The 21,695-nt window shown below is 34.6% G+C and overlaps 1 protein-coding gene across 11 annotated transcripts in view; it reads right to left on the bottom strand.

Moving 5' to 3' along the window:
- LOC143232284 (uncharacterized) overlaps positions 1 to 21,695 on the bottom strand; it is a 50,113-nt gene that overhangs the window by 26,630 nt on the left and 1,788 nt on the right. For 2 of the 11 annotated variants that reach the window (XM_076467489.1, XM_076467488.1), the window contains exons 1-3: positions 13,074 to 13,114; positions 8,026 to 8,075; positions 4,344 to 4,504 (exon numbers count right to left, since the gene is read on the bottom strand). In XM_076467489.1, coding sequence (XP_076323604.1) covers positions 4,344 to 4,401 — 58 coding nt within the window. In that variant the 5' untranslated portion in view covers positions 4,402 to 4,504; positions 8,026 to 8,075; positions 13,074 to 13,114. Of the gene's footprint in view, positions 1 to 4,343; positions 4,505 to 8,025; positions 8,076 to 9,761; positions 13,028 to 13,058; positions 13,124 to 21,695 lie in introns of those variants that run through there. The other 9 variants (XM_076467485.1, XM_076467484.1, XM_076467490.1 and 6 more) reach the window with 9 other exon arrangements.

Below are 21,695 nucleotides of genomic sequence, written 5' to 3'. Positions count from 1 at the left end.
TTAAATGGTCCATGTGCAAAGTAATTTTCATGTTAAGATTAGAATTACTTATCCTCATCTCAAAAATCTCAAATTTCTTTGTGTAATCCATAAGATATTCATACCCCTCCCCCAAAAACAATTCTAAATAAATCCAAATTCCTTTTTTATCTTTCTGTAACAACTTCAACTTATAACATGAAACTACATTAGTTTATCCTAAGTAGCTTTAAACTCATAAAAGTATACATCTATTTATAATTAAATTTTGTTGCTGTATTGTCATTTTAACCAGGCCTAATTACTGTCTGTACCACATTAAGTTGTAAGTCCCTCAGATCAAGTGCAGCTCGCACTATACATTACCTACATGCTGCTCACATGCATGCCTTATGAAACATTTTTTTATTATAATGTATTTTACCTAATCTAATGTTATCTTACCTAAAAAGATCCTTATTTTTACATTTTAGTTATTTATAATAATAAAAAACAAATATGAAAAACAAGAAATATAGTACTTACCCAATCTTTATTTTTCCTGCTGTTAATAACTGAGGATATGTTATCCCACTATTTTATACTGATGGTTGTAATGTACTAAATATTTTTTATTAAATCATGCATCAAAGAACATAAAAAATAGCATGCAAGAAGTAGAAAATTTAGCCTTAGTCAAAAAATTTTCCTAGCTTTCTAACTATTCAGTAAAAGCCCTTACAGATTCATCTAAGCTAGACATTAAGTTTCTCACATGTTCATTATTTGTATTCTGTGTGAAACATACTATTAACACTATGTTCAGAACACAATGTTATACATCATTTGATAGATGAAAACATTGACTCTTTATGGTTATAGGTAATGTATAATTAAACACAAGAGCAAACTATTAACAAATCCTGAGGAATGATGATTTTTATAATGATTAATCTATGTCTAACTTTCTACTTTTTCAAGGGGTGGAACAGAAGAAAAGATACCTAAAGAAAATATGTCACAAGCATCAAACTGGAGGGAAATTCACATTTATTTAAATATTGCCTTGTAGAATTAAAATCTTAAAACTTGTATACAAATATGATATGAATTATTAGCTATGATTTTATGCTACACTAATTTATATAGCAAACAAAACTATTTATTCAATGAAATTTTGATTGCAAGGCAATAAAACGTTGTCATGTATAGTAACAGATATCAAAGACAAAAAGGTTAACTAAAAATGACTCATTGTCACCTGCCAAAAGACTATCACCACCAGATACCCTGCAACCCACCTCAGGGTTACACAAGGATATAGTTCCTTTCTATAAAACAGTCTGTGATCACCAATAAACTATTAATCATTAAGATGTTATTCATGATTCTTATTATCCTGATGATGACTGAAGAAGGTTGAAACATTGTTCTGTACTTTTATTTTAATTAAAATTTTAACACCCATACCAGCTGTCTTTAGAATACAATCAGATGTTCACATTTTCTTACACTGAAAATTTATTTCTGATAAGTACTCACCTCCTCTCATACAAAGACATCTTGATCCTGGATTGCTCTCTAAGCATTTTTCACTAACAGCACACTATTTTTTTATACCCATCACTTTTGCACCATTTGAGAATGTACTGATCATGTGACTATCCTCTATCAATTATACTGCACCCTCTACTATTCTATGGTAATCCTTACTTTTAGGAATTAGCAGATGTAAACTAAAAACAGTGTCATGTCAGGGAAAAGAAAGGGTGGAAAGTGGAGATAAGTACCTATCATTAATATATTTTCAGTGCAAGAAATGGCTAACTTCTAAAACATTCTTCTCTCCCCACTCAAAGCTAGAATCCCACACTACCAAGGTGGAGTGGCCAGTGAAGGCACATCAATATTCATTCAAGCAGAAGAACAGATGTGCAAGAATATGAATAGAAAGCACACATGTGAGGTATAACACTACTTCTGGAAAAATATGTTCTTCATCCAGTAATTAACAAAAACAAAAAGAGGGTGGAGCTAAATTGGCAGACATCAATGCATTCAGAAAAGAGACCTGCAGCACTGAATCAATGAAAAGGTGCTGTAGACTTGAAACAGCACAGCATTAACAAATATGAAAATTCTGGTGTGGAAGCAGCAATGGATTTATATAAGAATGTGCCAAGGATATATCAATGTATATCAAATGAATTCCATGAGGGAACATTTAGTGGAAATGCCTTATATAAGATCTTGAGATCAACAAGTGCAATCCTTCCAGGCTAAAACATTCAGCAGAAGAATCTTGGGGAGACAGAATGAAGAAAACAATCACAAACATAAATGTGATATTGAGGATTTTCATAACTAGCCTGTTGTTGACAGACATGTCATGGTGCTAGAGAGAATGTGGACGGGAAAACCAAGAATTGTATATGAACAGGCCACGTGCAGTCCACCCAGGCTAAAAACATCCAGGGAAAGTGCCTCAGGAAACATCAGTTACGCCAAATGCAATCCATCCAGGCAAAATCATCCAGAGGAAGCAACTTGCATAAGCTTATTTAGATCAAAAAATATTATTTGCCAAGGCAAAAAAAAACCCTCAAGGGAAACACCTTGGACACATAATATTCAATAATTTGGCCAAGTGTGGTTTGCTTGGGCAAAAACATTAATAAGAAGTGCTTTAGATCATAATTATTATGTTATTGTATGATTGTTGTTCAATAATAAGCATACCAATGAAAGCCCTATCTCACCAAGAAGGTACACAATATAATAATTCTGATTTCGTGTATTGTACAAAACCTACTCACAAGAAAACTTCCTCAGTCCAGTGACATAGGACTCAGAACCAGAAGTGGCAAGGACTCCCATGCTCCACCACAAGACAAGGGAGAGCATTACATGTTGGATAGTTTAATGGAATGAAACATAAGAAACAGAGCAAGGAGTTTCTGTGATTTCCTATTTTGAAACACAGAAAGAATCTGATTGGTAGAATCGTAAATCCCCAGATGATTTACTCGTGAAGTCCATGAGCGATGGTTCTTTATATATGCAAATGATAAAAATATATATACACATACCACCATATTGGCAGCCTATGATCTTACACCCCATCTCAACAGCAACCATTGCAGAAGTATACAGATTTAGTGCTAATATAATATTAAGCATAACTGACCAGGCAACACCTGCCACAATGTGAGATCCTGAAAAATGATGTATATCGGCTAAATAACATAAAACAGTACACTGAGTAACCACAGTCAAATGTGAACAGGTGTGTGTAAAATCGTAGCAGGAACAATATGATACCATTTTGAGGAAAACACAGGTCATACAGATAATATGCAACAAATGTATTGGGGGTTACCCACAAACCAGCCTGACTGTGAAATAAGGAAACATTATGTAAATTGTGACCTTTCACAGACAAGTCAAAAACAGCAGACTTGTGAGTTGATTAACCTATCCAGTGAGCATAATTATAAGAGACACACCTGTGATGTACAGCACTACTTCTGGCATAGGTATACACTTTGCCCAGTAATGAATAAATTCAGATACACAGGGTGAAACTTAATAGGTACCATATCATTTAAGAGATCTACCCTTACACAACAGACAGTACACAAAAGTTCCACATATGTAACAAGCAGGAGCATGTGAAACAATGATAGATGGATTTTACGAAGGTGCTGTGAGCTGATATAAGAATATGTGGTAAACACTTTGGATAACACAGAGTTTGTCAAATGTGGTCCATCTGAGTAAAAAAGATCCAATGGAAGCACCTTGCAAAAGAGTAATCATGGTATACTGTGTTAGTAAGATTGGGAGATCAATGAGTGTAGTCTGATCAGATAAATCACATACCAAGAAAGAACATTTTGATAAGTGGTAGTATGACAAATGTGATCCATCCAGACAGAAGGCATCCGTTACTATTTGTAATGTTCGTGAAATGGTTTTCAGATGTTTGTCTACAAAAGAATGACTACCCAAGAAAATTTTTTCTAAAATATATACCAGATTAAAATGGATTATCCAGATCAGAAATTGTACTCATGTTCTTAATTGTACTTCATATGAACTAAGCCTTTAGAGCTTTACAGTTAACAAACTTTAACACTACTTAGTATGAAATTGTACATTATTTATATCAAGAATTTCAATTCACATCAAACTTTAATGTAGAAAGTTTAAATCTTCAAGTTTATGGCTTTCCATTAGAAAGAGATACTGTCATAATATTCTGTAATAAATTTAATTAAAAAGGCCAACTTCCAAGGGTAAATGTAACATGTCTCTACCATACAATCCAACATGGCCAATTTCAGCACAAGAAAATCATGAACACAGGAAAAAATGATACTTACCTATACCACTGCTTGTGATCTGCAAAATGCAAGAAGGTATCTTTGCACCAAATTCCATATAATTTGGCTGACATACACATGAGCAATTCACTGAAACCTTAGTTTGTGTTGGGCTTGCTGAGAAATTGAGTAAAAAAACTGCCTATATTCCTGTTTGGTACCTGTAAAAAAGTATCTTTGCATCAAATCTCATGTAAACAGGTCAAAATGTAGTACTGTCAAAAAGCCTTAAAATAATGTTTTTTGTGGGATCTTGACCCTTATAATCACTCAATGTGTGCCAGTCCAATATTTTTGTTTTTCACTGCATAGGACCTGTAGAAAAACATCTTTATACCAAATCCCACATACAATGGTAAAAACGTGGCTAAGTATTTGATCTCAAACCTCAAAATTATGCTTTGGAGGTTATTTTACCACTAACCCAGGGGTTCCCAACCTTTTGGCACTCGCGACCCCTTACCTAAAAGTTTGAAACCCATGTGACCCCTACTTAGGGCTTACTATCAGCAGCTTAATTTTTCTTTTATTTTCTGTGAAGGAGAGGGAAAGAAACATCTAAAAAAATATTTTAAAATTCTGTAATTATTTATTAGCAAATTAAATCACATTGGTCCAACCTGAGTTCACAAAAAGAACATATATTTCTTAAAATAACATTAACATAGGTTTGAACAGCTATCCAACCCAGCTAGTGAGATGCCTGATGTTGCATTTCAGCAGCAAGCTTTGAAATTCGTGGCCGAGCATTTGTTAGAGCCAGTCTCATATCATCTCCAACATCCAATCTGTTCCTATTCTTTGTTTTTATATTGACAAGAGTAGGAAATCCTGCCTCACGCAAGTAGGTAGAAGCAAATGGAACAAGGACACGTAAAGCTATCATGCTGACTTTGGAGTATGACTGATACATAGCGCACCAGAACTGAGTCACGGATTTCACCTTGAAGAGATCACGAGCTGAAGAGTCTTTCCTTAGATCCAGAAATTCATCTTGGATATCATCTGGGATGCTGGATACATCAAGTTCAGTACAAAATGGGTTCCTTACCAGGGCCTCCTGTTCCTGTGATAGCTCAGGGAAGTAACGCTTCGACTTCCTTTTCTAGAGACTGAAGATGTTGGTAATCTCATCCTTGAGGAACTGATCCAGTTGGATCTGAGACTCATCCGTCACTCCACAAAGTTTTTCAAACATAGCGATGTTTCCAAGATTGGTTTTCCGATGCCAGTTCTGCAGTTTGGAAACAAAGGCCCGATGACTATCTTGAAAAAGGAGAACGTGTTTCCCTTCCTTGAAGCTTCAAATTGAGCTTGTTCAGCTGGTCAAAAATGTCGGCTAGGATGCATAACCCTTTTATTCCATGCTTCATCTTGAAGTGAGCTACAAGATCTTTCCTTTCTTGAATCTCCAGGAATAGCTTTATTTCATCTTTCATTTCAAAGACACGATTAATAACGTTTCCTTTAGACAACCAACGTACTGCTGCGTAGAAGAGAAGAACTTCGTGGTCAGCATTCATGTCTTTGCATAGTTCATTGAATAGGCGAGTGTTGAGTGCTTGAGTCTTCACATAATTTACAATTTTTATTACAGATTCAAGCACTTCCTGCAGAGAGGCAGGGAGAGTCTTACTGGCGAGAGCATATCGGTGAATCATGCAGTGGATGCCCTTTGCTTGAGGTGCTAGCTTCTTCACTCTCGACTGGAATCCTGATTTCGATCCCAGCAGAGCTGGTGCCCCATCCTTACAAACCCCACACACGTTTTCCCATTGAAGATCTTCGTCTTGAAAAAAAGTTGAAACTTTTTCCATGACATCATCAGCTTTTGTTGTGGTTTCAAGTGCACTGCAGAATAAGAATTCGTCTTTGATGTCACCTGAATTAATGTATCTCACGAAGACAAGCAACTGAGAACATGAACTTACATATGTTGACTTGTCGAGCTGAAAGGAGAACAAAGGGGAACCCTTGATTTCAGTCAAAACCTGTTCCTTCACATCCATAGACATTTTAGAAATGAGCCTCTCTATAGTATTATTTGACAGGGATACTTGCTGCATCTTCTTTGCACTGGCTTCTCCAAGAATAAGATTTACTGCTTTCATCATGCAGGGTTTAAGAAGTGTTTCTCCAATCGTATGAGGCTTTTTTTGTTTAGCAATTTCGAATGCAATCCCGTATGAAGCTTCCACTACGGCTGCACTCTGCTGCTGAAACGACCCACTTCTATCGATTATTTGGCTTTTAAGACACCGTTCATGCCGTTTGAAGAAATCCAAACCCTTCTTTGCGTGTTCTGGATGTTTCAAAACAAACTGTGGTTTCTCGATGCCATCGTTGGTGAGCACAGTGTTGAAGCCAATGTTGAGGTAGCATTCTGAGTATCTGCGCCGTTTAGCCATGGACACAACTCACCTCTACTGCTTACTTATCTCCTTGTTAAAATAAAATAAAAATGTTGAATAATGAACGCTTTGGCAACTGTAGATCTTACACTGACTACTTGTGGGGGGTGCAGGTAGAGTAATGATGGGGTAAGTATTGGGAGGGAAAGGAGCGTGGATAGTCGCGCAATTCGTCATCCACCAATCAGCAACAGACATGCGACTCACGTGTCGACAGCGAGCACACACACACTTAATCAAAGCTAAACAGACACACAAGCATACGTACATGCTCGTGCACTCACATACTCGCTACTCACTAGTACACACATACATACAGTTGCAGACACATACACATTCACACAGGCACATTCACTCACAGGCACGCATACATACACCCATAATATCACCTAATGACATTGAACTAACGTAGCACACGTTTTGCTTTGCACCGAAACAAAAAAAATGTAACAGCATGGAAATGTAATTGATGAAATAAAATTAATGTTATCCCAAGCTACTTCTAACAAGGCTACGCGACCCACCGGTTGGGAACCCCTGCACTAACCCCATAAAATCCCTTAAAAGGCTTAAATAAAAAAAGGTGTATGAGCATATTCAATCAAGGGAATATTTCAAAGAAACTTAAGAAGTGAAGGAATGGTGTTCAATTGAAAAGTCTTCTAAAGAAGTAAGAAACAAATGAAAAACAGTATGTTTCTCTGCAGAAATATAATTACTGTTTAAGTATGGTTCTTGGTTATTTTTACTTAATGGAATCAACTAACATAGTTTCCACATTATTTATTTTCTTCTGTTTTCTCTCCAAATGCAAGTTATTAACAATACTGCCTTTTTGGGAAGACCTGTGAGCTAAAAAGTTCAGTAGTTTAATGTAAAATAAGAAATAATCATAAAAGTTCAGTCTTATAATGTGTAATATAAAAAACAACCATTTTTAACAAATCCCACTGTTTTAATGCCATTTGAAATAAATCTGAAGGCAAAAAAATACTTTAACAAGCTTTCTACACAGTTCAATTCTATCATGGTAATAATTTATGAGTGAAAGAAAACAAAATGTAATACATGACTGCTCTACAGGACAATCCAAAACTTTAATGCAAAAAACTCTTTATGTACAAACTTTACACATTCCAAGAGAAGCACTTCTAAAAATACTATACACAAAAGAGTAAACGTTTTCAATAATGAAAGCTATATAAAAATTGTGTTAATCCATACACATATAATCTACTTAATGCAAACTATGTTTAAAGTGTTTTACTTACTTATTTAAAATTTCCACACACAAACTCTGCATACTGCAGAGAAGTACATCCTAATACCAAATAAATAAGGCATTTTCAGTAACAAAAAGAAAACAAAGTCATACATATAACCTATTAATGAAGATGGCTAGTAGTGGTATTAAAACTAATTAAAATAAAGAACCATGTCTTGACCTTTGTAGGTCATCTTCAGGTTAGCAGAGGTTAACTTAGTGTATAAAATGCTGAACTTGGCTTAAGGTGCCTAAATTTTAAACATTCAAATAAAAACTCTGGAAACTGAAAGACAGACATTTCTCAATATTATATAAGTTAATTACATGTTCAGTAATAAAAAACATACATGTAACACTTAATGTACTCAGAACTTGCGTAGTTCAACATATATAAAAACGTCATAATTGCCTGTAGGGACTTGTACAATATAAAGCTCCAGTATCTTGTAATGGCACCAATGAAAATGCTTTATCTAGAAAATAATGAGAAAGGCTTACTAAAATACAACACTGATAAAACAACTAACAAAGGACAACTCTTGAACTTATCTCCATGATGTAGCTGGTTCCCTTCATTACGTACAATGAAATGTTTTTATAAATCATAAACAAATAAACTACAGAATGTAAAACAGTACATAAATGACTGTAATCATAAAACATATAAGGAAGTTAATTCATAAATTGTGAATTCTAGATTTTGGGGGAATAAGTGCAAAGTTGTTCCTTATGATTTATATAAAATATTTACTTTTGCACTGGCCATCCTTTGAATCTGCATTAGCAGCACAAAAATAAGAATTTTGATAATAAACCAAAATTTATAGATTATATAAATTATAATGAACATTTTCATCTGTTTAAATATAAACATGCATAGTGACACATTCAACTAGTTCTAAAACATAAATAAAAAAGAATGACAAATAAGTACTGACTGGTGACTTAGAAACCAAGAACTTCTGAAGTCTTCTGTTAATACTTACTCCAAGAATGGCAAATACAAAATGTATTTTTATCTTCAACTGTAAAAAGATAACTTTGCATTTATCACTACTAATGTAGAATTTGTAATATGAATTCTTTACTTCTGATCACATTTACTTTTTGTATTTTGCATTATGTAGCTCATTTCTAAGGATTTATAAATACATTTCTCGTAACTTTTTTTAAACTTTTGTTTAAAGCCACACAAGGGCCATCTGCGCTAGCCGTCTAATTTAGCAGTGTAAGACTAGAGGGAAGGTGGCTAGTCATTACCACCTACCGCCAACTCTTGGGCTACTCTTTTACCAATGAATAGTGGGATTGACCGTAACATTATAACATCCACATGGCTGAAAGGGTGAGCATTTTGGTATGATGGGGATTCAAACCCATGACCCTCAGATTATGAGTTGAGTTCCTTAACCACCTGGTTGGTCATGGCTGGCTGCATTTCTTTTAGTACAGACTACAAAACAGAAAGCTGTCAGCTATATTTCTCTATATAAGTTCAAATTTGTCTTTTTTTTAAATTAACTTAACAGTGGCTACATTTGTTGAACTGCAGTATATTTAAAGTAAACATATTTTCACTGATACCAATACAAGCTGTTAAAGGTAGTAAAGTCTAAATCAGGGGTGGACAACTTATTTTTCATAGTGATCACAACTGTGGCTAATGAAAACAATGAACACACTATTAAAAAAAAAAATAAAAGATGTTAGTTTAATCAAAATAATTGCATTTCAACTAACCTTCAATGTGAAAATTGATGAGGGTTTTCATCAACAAGTTTCATGAAATTTGGCTTAATATCTCAATGAGCATTTCAGTTCTACCTCTAAATTTATGTCAGTAAGCCAAGATCCATATCTAGACTTGAGAAAATCTGGAGAAGAATATGTTGACTCACACACCCATGTGGATCCAAAACATGGAAAATAATTTTATAATTGCTACTTTTAAATTTGGAAGACTCATTTATCAGAATAGTGAGGCACATCTCTCTGAAAGAACATTTTTGTTTACCTTTTGTGAATTCTACGCTTTGCAGGGTAAGCATCTCGTCTTCAAATCCACATTTATCAAAAGACAAAAAAGATGTAATTTCCTTACTAAAAGTTCCTGAGTCAAATTGAAATGAATCATGAAAAAATTCAAATATCAATTTCAAATTTCTATATTCAGAGAAATGTGATTCAAATTTTTGATCCAGTTTACACAGAGATCATCTTTAGCATCAGAGAAATCATAGTCATTAATTTCTAGAAAACTATTTAACTTTGCAAAATGTGTCAAATTATTTTTTTTTGTAATTGTTCCACAAGGAGGTTTAGCTTTAATCGAAATTCATGAATAGACTGTGATTTCTCACTCATTATTTTACCTCTTCCCTGAAACTTCATATTCAAATTATTCAAGTGAGCCATCATGTCACACAGAAAGTGCAAATTACACTGCCATGACAAAGTTTGAATTTCAAGGAAATTTTTCAATCTTACCTTTTTCAACAAGATACTCTTTATTCGAGGAAATAAGGAAGTAAATAATTCCAAGGCTTTTCCTCTACTCAATTATCTTACTTTTACAAAATCAGTAGGATCATCAAAAGTACATTCAATGCTTTTCTTCAAAAACTCAACAAACTGTCGATGGACAAGAGAGCTTCCACTTCTAATATAATTCACAATTCTTACAACAATGTCCATCAAATTTTTCAATTCATCACTTTTAGGCATCTGAGCACATAACATTTTCCTGATGCAAAATGCAATGGAAAGATGGCAGCATGGACTTCACATTATTTTCAATTAAATGCTGCTTCAAAAGAGAAACAAATCCTAATTTCACCCAAGTCATGATGGCAGCACCATCTCTTGTGACAGAAACCAGTTTTTTTTAAAACCCAGGTTGCATTTTGTTGACATTTCAAGAAATTTTTCAAAGATGTTTTTCCACATGTTCGATTTCGTAATCAACAAAGGCCAAGCATTTCTTCCCTCACTTAGGAAATTAGTTACATATCGAACCCAAAATATCAACTGTGCAGTGTCACTAACATCTGCTAACTCATCTAGTGCTAAAGAAAAATACAAGTAGTCTTTTAATTGTTCAAGCAACTAATTTTCTGTCTTTTGCTAACCTCTAGCATTCTGCTGACAATTGTTCTGAATTAGAGATTATTTACCTTTTGAAGAATATCTTATTTTTGAATCATAATTCTCCAAGAGTTTCAATGACCACAATCAAATTTTTTTTTTTCCAGTTCAGCATCAGAAAATGATTTCTTTTTTTTGAGTTAGAATCCAAACTACTTTATAGCTAGCTAAGGTAACTAGATCTATCGATGATAAAAATCTTTTTAGGCCTCCATTTTGTTCACGAAGTTGTGCTTTCAGACGGCAAATTTCATTCACACATTTGCTATCAACTGGAAATTTTACATCAAATTCGTTATGAAAATTGTTAAAGTGTTGCTTAAGGCTGTATACTTTATTATTCCTAAAACTATTTGTTAACAAAGGTCACACTGACTTATTATTTGCTTTAATCACTAAATTTCAACTTCCAACTTTCATTAAATTCTCGTTTCACGTTTTTCCAATCACGCGCCATTCTCTTTTCAGCAGTAATGCCTGAATCAATTAAATTGTCTTTATTTTCTGAGTGTTCACCATCATCTGGATTCTTTCGTTTCCGAACTATCCACTTATCCATATTATGGAATTAAAAACAAAATATATTTAAACACTTGAAAGTTGCACAATAAAAATATGTTCGCAAGCACATGAAAAGAATAAATAACTCGACAACAAACATTTAAGCCTGACTGACGTTACAAAATAGGCGTAATCTGTGGCAGTGATGATTTTTTTTTTGTTATAATTTCTCGCAAAGCTACACGAGTGCTATCTGCGCTCGCCGTCCCTAATTCAGTAGTGTAAGACTAGAGGGAAGGCAGCTAGTCATCACCACACACCGCCAACTCTTGGGGTATTCTTTTACCAACTAATAGTGGGATTGACCGTTACATTATAATGCCCCCACGGCTGAAAAGGCGAACGTTTGGTGTAACGGGGATTCGAACCCGCGTCCCTCAGATTACAAGTCGAACGCCTTAACCCACCAGGCCATGCCTTACCTGTGATGAAGCTCGCGACATTAGCGATGACGTGAAGCAGTGCAGCTGCTAATTATCAAATTTCCGATAAAAAAAATAAATGATCTAAAAAGTTGATTCCTAAACCGAGCTGGCTACAGTTGTGCTATCCACTGGCTACGTGTGGCCAGTGGCCATGAAGTTGTCCACCTCTGATCGAAAGTCAACATGCATATCATGAAGTACAACTATAACAGTACAAGTCCTTTCGTGTAATCAAACTCAAACTAGTCAAAAGTCTATAAATAATTAAGTACACAAATTCTCAAAATGTTTACTATTTTTATGCCAATTTATGAACATTAACTTGATGAAGTCACATTAAGCATTCTCAAATGATTAAACAGAGATCACATGATTTATTTATAATTGTACAGATATAAACTATATACTATATAATTTTTATAAAGTAATTAAGCAGGTAATATAGTATAACGTTTTTTATGTTGTTTTTATCACTGAGAGCGTCTGGTCATTGGTTTAATTTATAAATACCATAAGTAATGTTTTGTTTGTTTTTTGAATTTCGCACAAAGCTAATTTAGCAGTGTAAGACAGCTAGTCATCACCACCCACCGCCAACTCTTGGGCTACTCTTTTACCAACTAATAGTGGGATTGACCGTAACATTATAACGCCCCCACGGATGAAAGGGCGAGCATGTTTGGCACGACGGAGATGCGAACCCGCGACCCTCAGATTACGAGTCGCACGCCTTAACGCGCTTGCCCGTGCCAGGCCCATAAGTAATGTACAAACATATAAAATACAACTAATCAAATATACACCTAAACTATATTAACTTAAAATAACGTACTATTAATATTAAGCTTATTGTCAAAGTGTTCGTTATCTTAAAAACTGTAACCAAATTCAATGAAAAGATTCGTACAAGAAATAACCGTACCTCATCTGCAATACCAAAACCGATTCCATTCACTATATTTGCCCTCTATCTTTTGTTTTATATAATATATATTAAAATTTACAAAAAATATTTAAAACATAGGAACAAATTTATTTTTCTGTTTTGTGGTAAGCATAAAGCTGCTATAGGTATAAACTGTGCTCTGCCTACTGTAATGATTGAACACCATATTTTAGCGGTGTAAACCATCAACTTAAGTTTGTTGCTCAGTACTGGTATGATAAAATGAAAAATACAGATGTATATTTAGTTCTTCCATGTCACACACATGTACATACTGTTTATTCCAAATTCAACATAGCATTTCATATCTCAGCAGCGAATCCAGAATTTTGTAAATTATGAGTTAAGAGGAATGGATACAGAAAAATTACTCAAAGAATTACCCACCCCGTCTTTAAAGGAGATAAAACTTTTTGTCGTTTGAAACTTTTCTAAGACAAATTCCTGAAAATTCTCCTTAGTTTTTGCCTGCCACTCCCATTTGAAAACAAGCAACAAGAAATTCCAATGATCAATACATTCTGCTATCATTGAGAGCATTTAACTTCATTTGCGGAATTGACTCTTGGAATCAAGATCCCGAAGTGACCCCTGGAATCATATTTTTTTCAAGCGCTCTTCACTGATAAGAGAGAGTTTGTTTATCAGTTTAGAATTTCGCGTAATGCTACAAGAGAGCTATCTGCGCTAGCTGTCCCTAATTTTCAGTGTAAGACTAGAGAAAAGACAGTTACTAATCACAATCCACTGCCAACTTTTGAGCTACTCTTTCAGTTGGGTCCCACGCTGGTACAGTGGTAAGTCTACGGATTTACAACGCTAAAATCAGGGGTTCGATTCCCCTCAGTGGACTCAGTAGACGGCCCGATGTGGCTTTACTATACAAAAACACACACTTTAGTGGGATTGACCGTCATACTGAATAACCCAACGGCTGAAAGGGCGAGCATGTTTGGTGTGTGAGAGAGATTAGGGTAGATGTTTGACAGTCATAGTGATCAAAAGGGCTCCTTCAAACATCTAGGGTTTTAGATGGACCATAATATTTAGTAAGAAAAATATCACTTAAATCTATTTTTAAGTGTTTATATATTAGAGAAAGTTCAGGCCCCCTTTTCGCCTAGGAATACAGACATAAATCAATCATGAAAATAATAATAATATTTTGATTACTTACATCTTTAATTTTATATTTATTTCTAGTTAATACTCTGCTTTTATTTATTTATTTATTTATTGCATTATAAAAGGAAGATCCGGACCTCTGGATCTGTGCTTAGTTGCAAGGGAAAATGAAGTTCTCACTTTACAGATTTTATTGAATGGCATTAGCCAATCTAACAGAGATAAACGATTCCACTTTCATGGTCAGTTAGTATGCATTAAGTCAATTGTAGAGACAGATAGAAAAATGTGCATTCTATATAGCAAAACTATTCGTAACAAATTTATTAAAATCTCAAATGAATCTATTAAACAACTGATTAAGATTTATGAAAGTACTAATCGCACAACTTTGAATTGCACTAGTATTTGTAATGAGCTTGATGATCCATTTGAAGCACACTGTTAACAAGATCCTATACGTTTTCTTCAAGCAGCTGTTCATTATTATACTTGCTTGTCTTCTTTGATAAACCATTGTGTTACTACAGAAACTTTGTACACTAAGTGTAACACAATTATTGCAATAGAAAAGCTACAAACAGCAATGAATATTTCAATTTCTTATGCTCAAAGTTCATAAGAGTGGATGATTTGCTTAACCTTTCTCAAGAGTTAGGAGTGGAAGATAGTATCTTATGTAACAGTTGTAATGCACCTCTTAAGGTGTTTAATTGGCTTGGCAGTGTTCAACAATTAACTGTATTTAAACTTGATGATTGGTAAAGTACAACGTGTAGTTTTGAAGTAAGGTGAAAGACTAGTATTAACTCAGTAATGAGTAGTTCAATTAAGATTGTCCGTTTAAGCAGAAATCAAGTGTGTACTATAGGCAAAACAAGAAGGCTCTTGTTGATTATATGAGTGTAATTTCGGTGAATGGAAAACGGATTCGCTTGAATAACTGCATCTTGGCACAAAGGAATAAAATATTTGTAGTTGTATATAGATATATGTATATACATTGTGAACAGTATACTAAATATGATTGATAAATTGTCAAATAATTATGATATAATATAATAATAGTGCCACTAAATTCCGTAAGGAACATAGGGCCGCAATCACTTGCGGTTTCTGTAACAGGCTGGTTTTTAAGTGAGTAGGTTGTTAGTCCACTGTACAATCCCCAAATAGGAGGACCTTTTCTCAGCCCACCGAGGGGAATTGAACCCCTGATTTTAGCGTTGTAAATCCGAAGACATACCGCTGAACTAGCGGAGGGCGTCAAATAATTATACAAATCAATAATTATGAAAGCATATAACACAATCAATACAAATAACCTTATGATCTTAAATTAACATAGCATGTACATCAACACAACTGTGTTTGGTATAGACCCAACACAATTAGCAATCACACGAATGAGGTTTTATCGAAAAATGGAATAAGTTTCAAATGAGCGACAAGAATTCCATTGTTAGGTTTTTCGACCAACTGACAGGTATGACAAGGTTTACAAAACTGAGAAACATCTTGCCTAGTTTTTGGCCAAAGGAAATGTCTTATAATTTTGTCACATGTGTTATCTACACCTAAATGACCTTCCACTGGGAGTTCATGGGCAAATCTCAATATTTCTGCATGATACGCTTTTGGAATAGCGATTTGATAAACTACAGCCCAGTCCTCTGTAGTTGGTACATCTGGTTGTCTCCACTTTTTCAAAAGCACACCATTTTTCAAAAATAACCATTTGAAGATTTCTCCACTTCCTCTTTTGGGAGTGCATATTTAAATAGTGAAGAGATCTTTAGATGCTTTTCTTTTTCGGTGATCGGTTTGCTCCAGCAAACGAACCTTTGCCAATTGAGCCAGATCCATCACATCCATCATTGTCACTCACCAAGGCATCGCCAGTAAGACAAATATTTGCAATGTCTGGAACAAATCTATAATATCATCCTCTGAATACATGTCTATTGTTTGTCTTTGTCTTGATCTCTTAGCCTGAGCTTGAGTCATAGCACAGAAGAGAAACATATCCGGATCCTTCTCAGCAATAACATCATCCTTAGATGAAAAAGTGATTGGCTCGCTAACCATTTTGGGTTTAGCAACAACTTTCCCCCTGCGAAATCATTTCCCAAGAATAATTATACACCCTTAACTGGCAGAATAGTTCTTACTCCAACCACAACTCGTCCCGAAACAAGGTCTGATGTTAACTCGATATTATAAAGAGGAACAGTAACAAAGTTACTCTCAATACCCTGAACAGTAGCAGAACCACCAGTGGCAGAACTCAAACCTAAAGATAATAAACCCTCTAATAACAATGACTGAATCACTCTAGTATCACGTAAAATACGAATGAGAATGGGATTAGTAGTGACATTTGTCAAAGACACAGAATCAAGAGACATAGAATGTCTAAATTTCTTTCTAACTACATCAGCCATTTTATCAGTAGCCAAATCTACAGAATCGGGTGTTCTGGTGAAACGCACTGGGTATTACCTCTTTTTTTTTTTTCTTTTCGAATGCCAACAATCGGACACAACACGACCAGCTTTTTTTTTTTTTTTACAAAATTGATAGGCAGGCCTTAATGATTTTGATGAAGTTTTATCCCTATTATATGAAGATCTTGAACTAAAGAAACTGGATTTTTTAAGATAATTCTCAACTTCAGCGGATGGACAGAAATATGCTTTTGCTGAGATGGTAGGAAATGCTTTTTATGAGGTGTTTTTATTTGTTAAAGTGCAATCACCAGAAAAAGCAGCTGCTTCCAGTAGTGTTTCAACTTTCTTTTCATCCATGCAAGTTTTGAGGTCGTCACTTACATAGTTATTAAATTCCTCAATTAGACATAATTTTCTTGGTTTGTTGGAACTGCTACCAATGATTTAAATGATTTAAATACACAAGTTTTTCGAACTTAAAAATCATATCGAGTCTTCTTTATGATCCGGAATTTCGTTTATACCCTGTCGAGGGTTCACAAGGAGGGAATTAATTTCGAGTTGATATTCGTATAATTCACTTAACCAGGAGTTACATAGCTCTTCGCTGATCACACGTAAGTTTTTCATACCTGGAATTATATAATGTCTTCGTAAAAATACTGTTGTCCAATGTTAATAGGCTGAAATTAAATGGTATGTAATGTACAAAATCTATAAACGTTCCTGTTTAAATACCCCAAGTTCTCGATTAAAAACGTTAATAATAATTACAGTGTAACAAACCAATGATATATAAACGCGAGGCGAGTTTCTGGAAATTTCAGCTTGCACAACAATGCTGACGATACGCTAGTGGTTTTGTACGTACATATATGGTCGATTCTTACACTCTTTTACAATTTATTGAATAGGTGAGAATTTCAAAATGCATATTTAATTGTATAACTTTCTTTCATTTTTAAACATGTATTTAACTGAAAGAAACATCGGCATTAAAATAGATATATAACAGTAAATCCATCATACAAGTTAATAGATAAAAAGCATAAGGGGTTCTAGATCTTATCTCTATGAGTAAATATATGATAAAACAACGATCGACAAGTAAAACAAGAGTAAGTCTAAAGAAACTGAAACACAGGTGAAACTGAAGTAGCCCCTGATGATGACAAATTAGCAGATATGACAGAATCTGTATTACAGTAAGATGATGATATTATACTAGGTGAAGAGGTAAAAACTGTGGACGATAAGCGAGTTAGTGCAATAGTAATGAGAGCAGTAAACATATTAGAGATGACGTGACAAGTACCCCAGTGACAATTCAAACTGAGATGGTTACCCATGATTAACACTTAAGGTCATATGGCCCAGCGGAAGTAACTTAATATAGTGCTTGTAACACTTCGCTTAGTAGTATTTCTAATAAGCCTACTGTTTTATTAAGCATAAAATAAACTGGTCTTGACAAAGTGTTACGATTAGACAGAATTTTGTAGTTAAAAATATCAGAGAGAGATAATAAAAAATGTCATATTCTGGAGCTACAGAAGTCATATAATTAAAAGACCTCGAGTTACAAATTTGAGTTAGTACCTAGAAGAGTATACAGACTAAATGATAAAATTAGAAGAGAATAATGATTAACAGAAGAGGGGTGGTTGATCATAAAACATAAAATGCTATTGAAAAACAACAGTTGTCAGTCAAAATGGGTTTAGTGAAGTTGCAAACAGTTGTTTGTCTGAAAGACAACAAGAGAAGAGAGGTCAGAATAAGTTTTGACTTCTCAATGAAGAGGTTCCAAGACAATAGATTCAATATTCAATCATACATAGTTCAATGTCCATTGAAAATGTTCAGCACAGTTAACCTTTCACTGTCGTTAAATGAAACAATTTGAAGTTTACCTGAAATATTGTCATATTACGTGGGGACATTTAATTAATGAAAAGAATTATAATTTCGACTGAAAAAGGGCCAGAATAGCCAGGTGGTTAAGGCACTCGACTCATATTCTCAGGGTCGCGGGTTTGACTCCCCGTCGCGCCAAAAATGCTCGCCCTTTCAGCTATGGAAGAGTTATAATGTGACAGCCAATTCCACTATTCGTTGGTAAAAGAGTAGTCCAAGAGTTGACGGTGAGTGATGATGACTAGCTGCCTTTCCTCTAGTCTTACACTGCTAAATTAGAGATAGCTAGCGCAGATAGCCCTCGTGTAACTTTGCGCGAAATTCAAAGCAAACCAAGTCAATCGATTGAAAATAAGCAAAGAATTGTTATCGGAAATAAGCGCCTCGTTGAACGAAAGATAAAGCATTGACAATCTGCGCTTGAAAGACGTATTATCTTCGTAAAAATTCATGCAACTTTGACTATTGTTCTTCGTCCAAGTCATATGAGCTCTTCACGCTTAAACACGGAAAATTTCTAAAATTTATTGAATATTTACCCCTGTTCGATCCTGCATATTACTATACAAAAAATCCACAAGTTCTATATAGAGAAGGGTATCTAGGATAAGCTAATTCAATGAGTGTGCTACAAAATCCAGACTCGTTGAGTGCTTCGAGAAAAGTAAGTAATGTTTAACCGTGCTCGACTATATTCCTTAAATAAGCCAAAAAGAACAGTTAACAATGTGCATTTGATTTTTCACAGCTACTGGGGCATCTATGGCTGGTGAGATCAGTATAAACGAACATTTTTTGAAGCTGAAAGATAATTAGTTCAAGTATTCCAAACCTGTTATGAGAAAAGTTGGAGAACTTTCAAGGCCAAAGGTATGATAATAGAGCTAAGAATGGTGTTTAAGAATTAATATACTTAAACTCAAGGGATTTTTTTATACAATATAATGCAAATTATCTGTATCTCATGCGAAATGATACAACTAATTGTATGAAATGAATGTCACTACTAAGCAGCTACAAAATAATAATCGTGAGATGTCCATGTTATTTGTCAACCCCAAAAAATCAAAATATTTTTTCATCAATACAGAAATACAGGATAAACACAAAATAATTTGCAGATGAAATGGAAATCTAATAGAAAAGTTTCGCAGAAACAACATATTAAATCATAAAAAAGAAAATCACATTTTCATACCTTATGTTTTATTCTCCAGAAAATCTCAAGATAAATAAATTTAGCAAAACTATCGGAACACCCTTATAGTCTTTCACACAGAGATTTTTGGCAACTTCAAAAACAAATATCATTTTTCAGTTTCTTGTACTGTTCCTGACTGGTCGAAAATAAGCTCTACAGTCTTACTGGATCACTGTGTGTATCTTCAAATCAATTTCTACAGTTTTGGCGAGGAAACTGATGTGAGTGAAACAGAACTGTTTGACGAATTAACAGCTTCCTCTAAAACATGTATTGGAAGACATACACAAAAACAGACTCGCAACATCTTTTTCTATAACTACCCATCGCCTTTATTAATGGAAACCGAACTGACATTATCTAAGGCCTATCGATTATTAACGATGACTTAAATAAAATAAGCTGAGTTGGGAACAATTTTGATCAAGCATAACCTAGCACAAAAATTAAACATGGAATAAGCATTGTAAAAGTTAGCCTTAATAAAAGCAAAAATAGAAAACACGCTTGGTGACCAATTATAGAGAATCTGGTCCCATATGCAGCTGAAATAAAGAGAATTTATGTTACTTACTCTAAACTCTCTGTAGCCAAGATTCACTTTTTATTGTGAATTTCGAACAAACCTACTCGGGGACTATCTGTACTGGCTGACCTTAATTTATCAGTGACAGACTAGATGAAAGGCAGCTAGTCAACATCACACACCTCTACCCTTTTACCAACGAATGACCGTCACATTAAAATGCTTCCACTGCTGAAAGGGCAGGCATGTTCGTTAACGAGATTTGAATCTGCGACCAGCACACTACAAGTCGAGCATCCTAACCAACAATTCATGTCAGGCCTCTGCGTCAACTGAACTGAAAGAGTACAAACGACCTAACATGGTCTTGCAGTTAGGGGACTCAAATCGCGGATTCAAATTCCGTTAAAGAACATGCTCGCACTTTTAGCCCTAGGGGCGTATTAATGTTATGGTTTATGCTACTTTTCATTAGCAAATGGGTGCTCCAGGAGTTTGGAGTAGGAGCTGTTGAGAAATTGCTTGCTCTTTATTTAGTCCATCACTTCTAAACTAGAGATAGCTAGCACACATAGTCCTCGAGTAACTTGCATACAATTTAACAAACAAACAAACAGAATACAGAATTTCTAAAGTTTTACACATTAAGTAAATTATATGTATGTCTTTGTACTTATTATATAAATATATAAGTATATATAAGTATAGGTACAGAACAAAATAAATTTGACAGAATACATTGTGTTACTGATAGCAAAAATGCTATGCTTTCTGCGCATTGTAATGTAGTATACATATGGTGATAACTTGACATATAGACAGCTAATAGTGTTAGAGGGTATTAAAGTTAAACTCTTTCATCTTTAATGGCGTCATTTATGCAGTGGTGTAGAGATGGTGTTTGGTGCTTCCCCTCAAAAAAATCATCTCAACTCCATTTGCTCTTTGCACTCTTACTTTCGTACTTCTAGCCTTACATGCCTACCATGTTGCCTACCACGATACTGTTTCTCACTATACTTTCACGATCACCTGGTCCTCGTGTAAAGAATAGAACTTTAAGGAGTCATGAAATGAATTACGGAAATAAATTAAGGGTACTTGCTGGTAATCAATTAAAGTCCATGGGAATCTCTAACAAACACCTTTCCGACTTGATCACATGCACTTATTATATGACTGACACCTTGCATGGCTGCCAGACATCTAGAAGTTATGGCCTATACTTTATGAACTTTGATCATCAGTTAATTAAGATCTCTGATTGTGCAACAATGTGTTGTATATCATACTCCGCATTAATATAAAAATGCGCCACAACTCTCGTGATTGGTATTATTATGGGATGAATTAGAATTATTTAGGCCACCAAAAATACG

The sequence above is a fragment of the Tachypleus tridentatus genome, chromosome 11 (assembly GCF_004210375.1).
Source record: "Tachypleus tridentatus isolate NWPU-2018 chromosome 11, ASM421037v1, whole genome shotgun sequence".
Taxonomy (NCBI): domain Eukaryota; kingdom Metazoa; phylum Arthropoda; class Merostomata; order Xiphosura; family Limulidae; genus Tachypleus; species Tachypleus tridentatus.
Note: the sequence above shows the minus strand (reverse complement) of the source record. Positions and strands in the feature narration are given on the sequence as shown.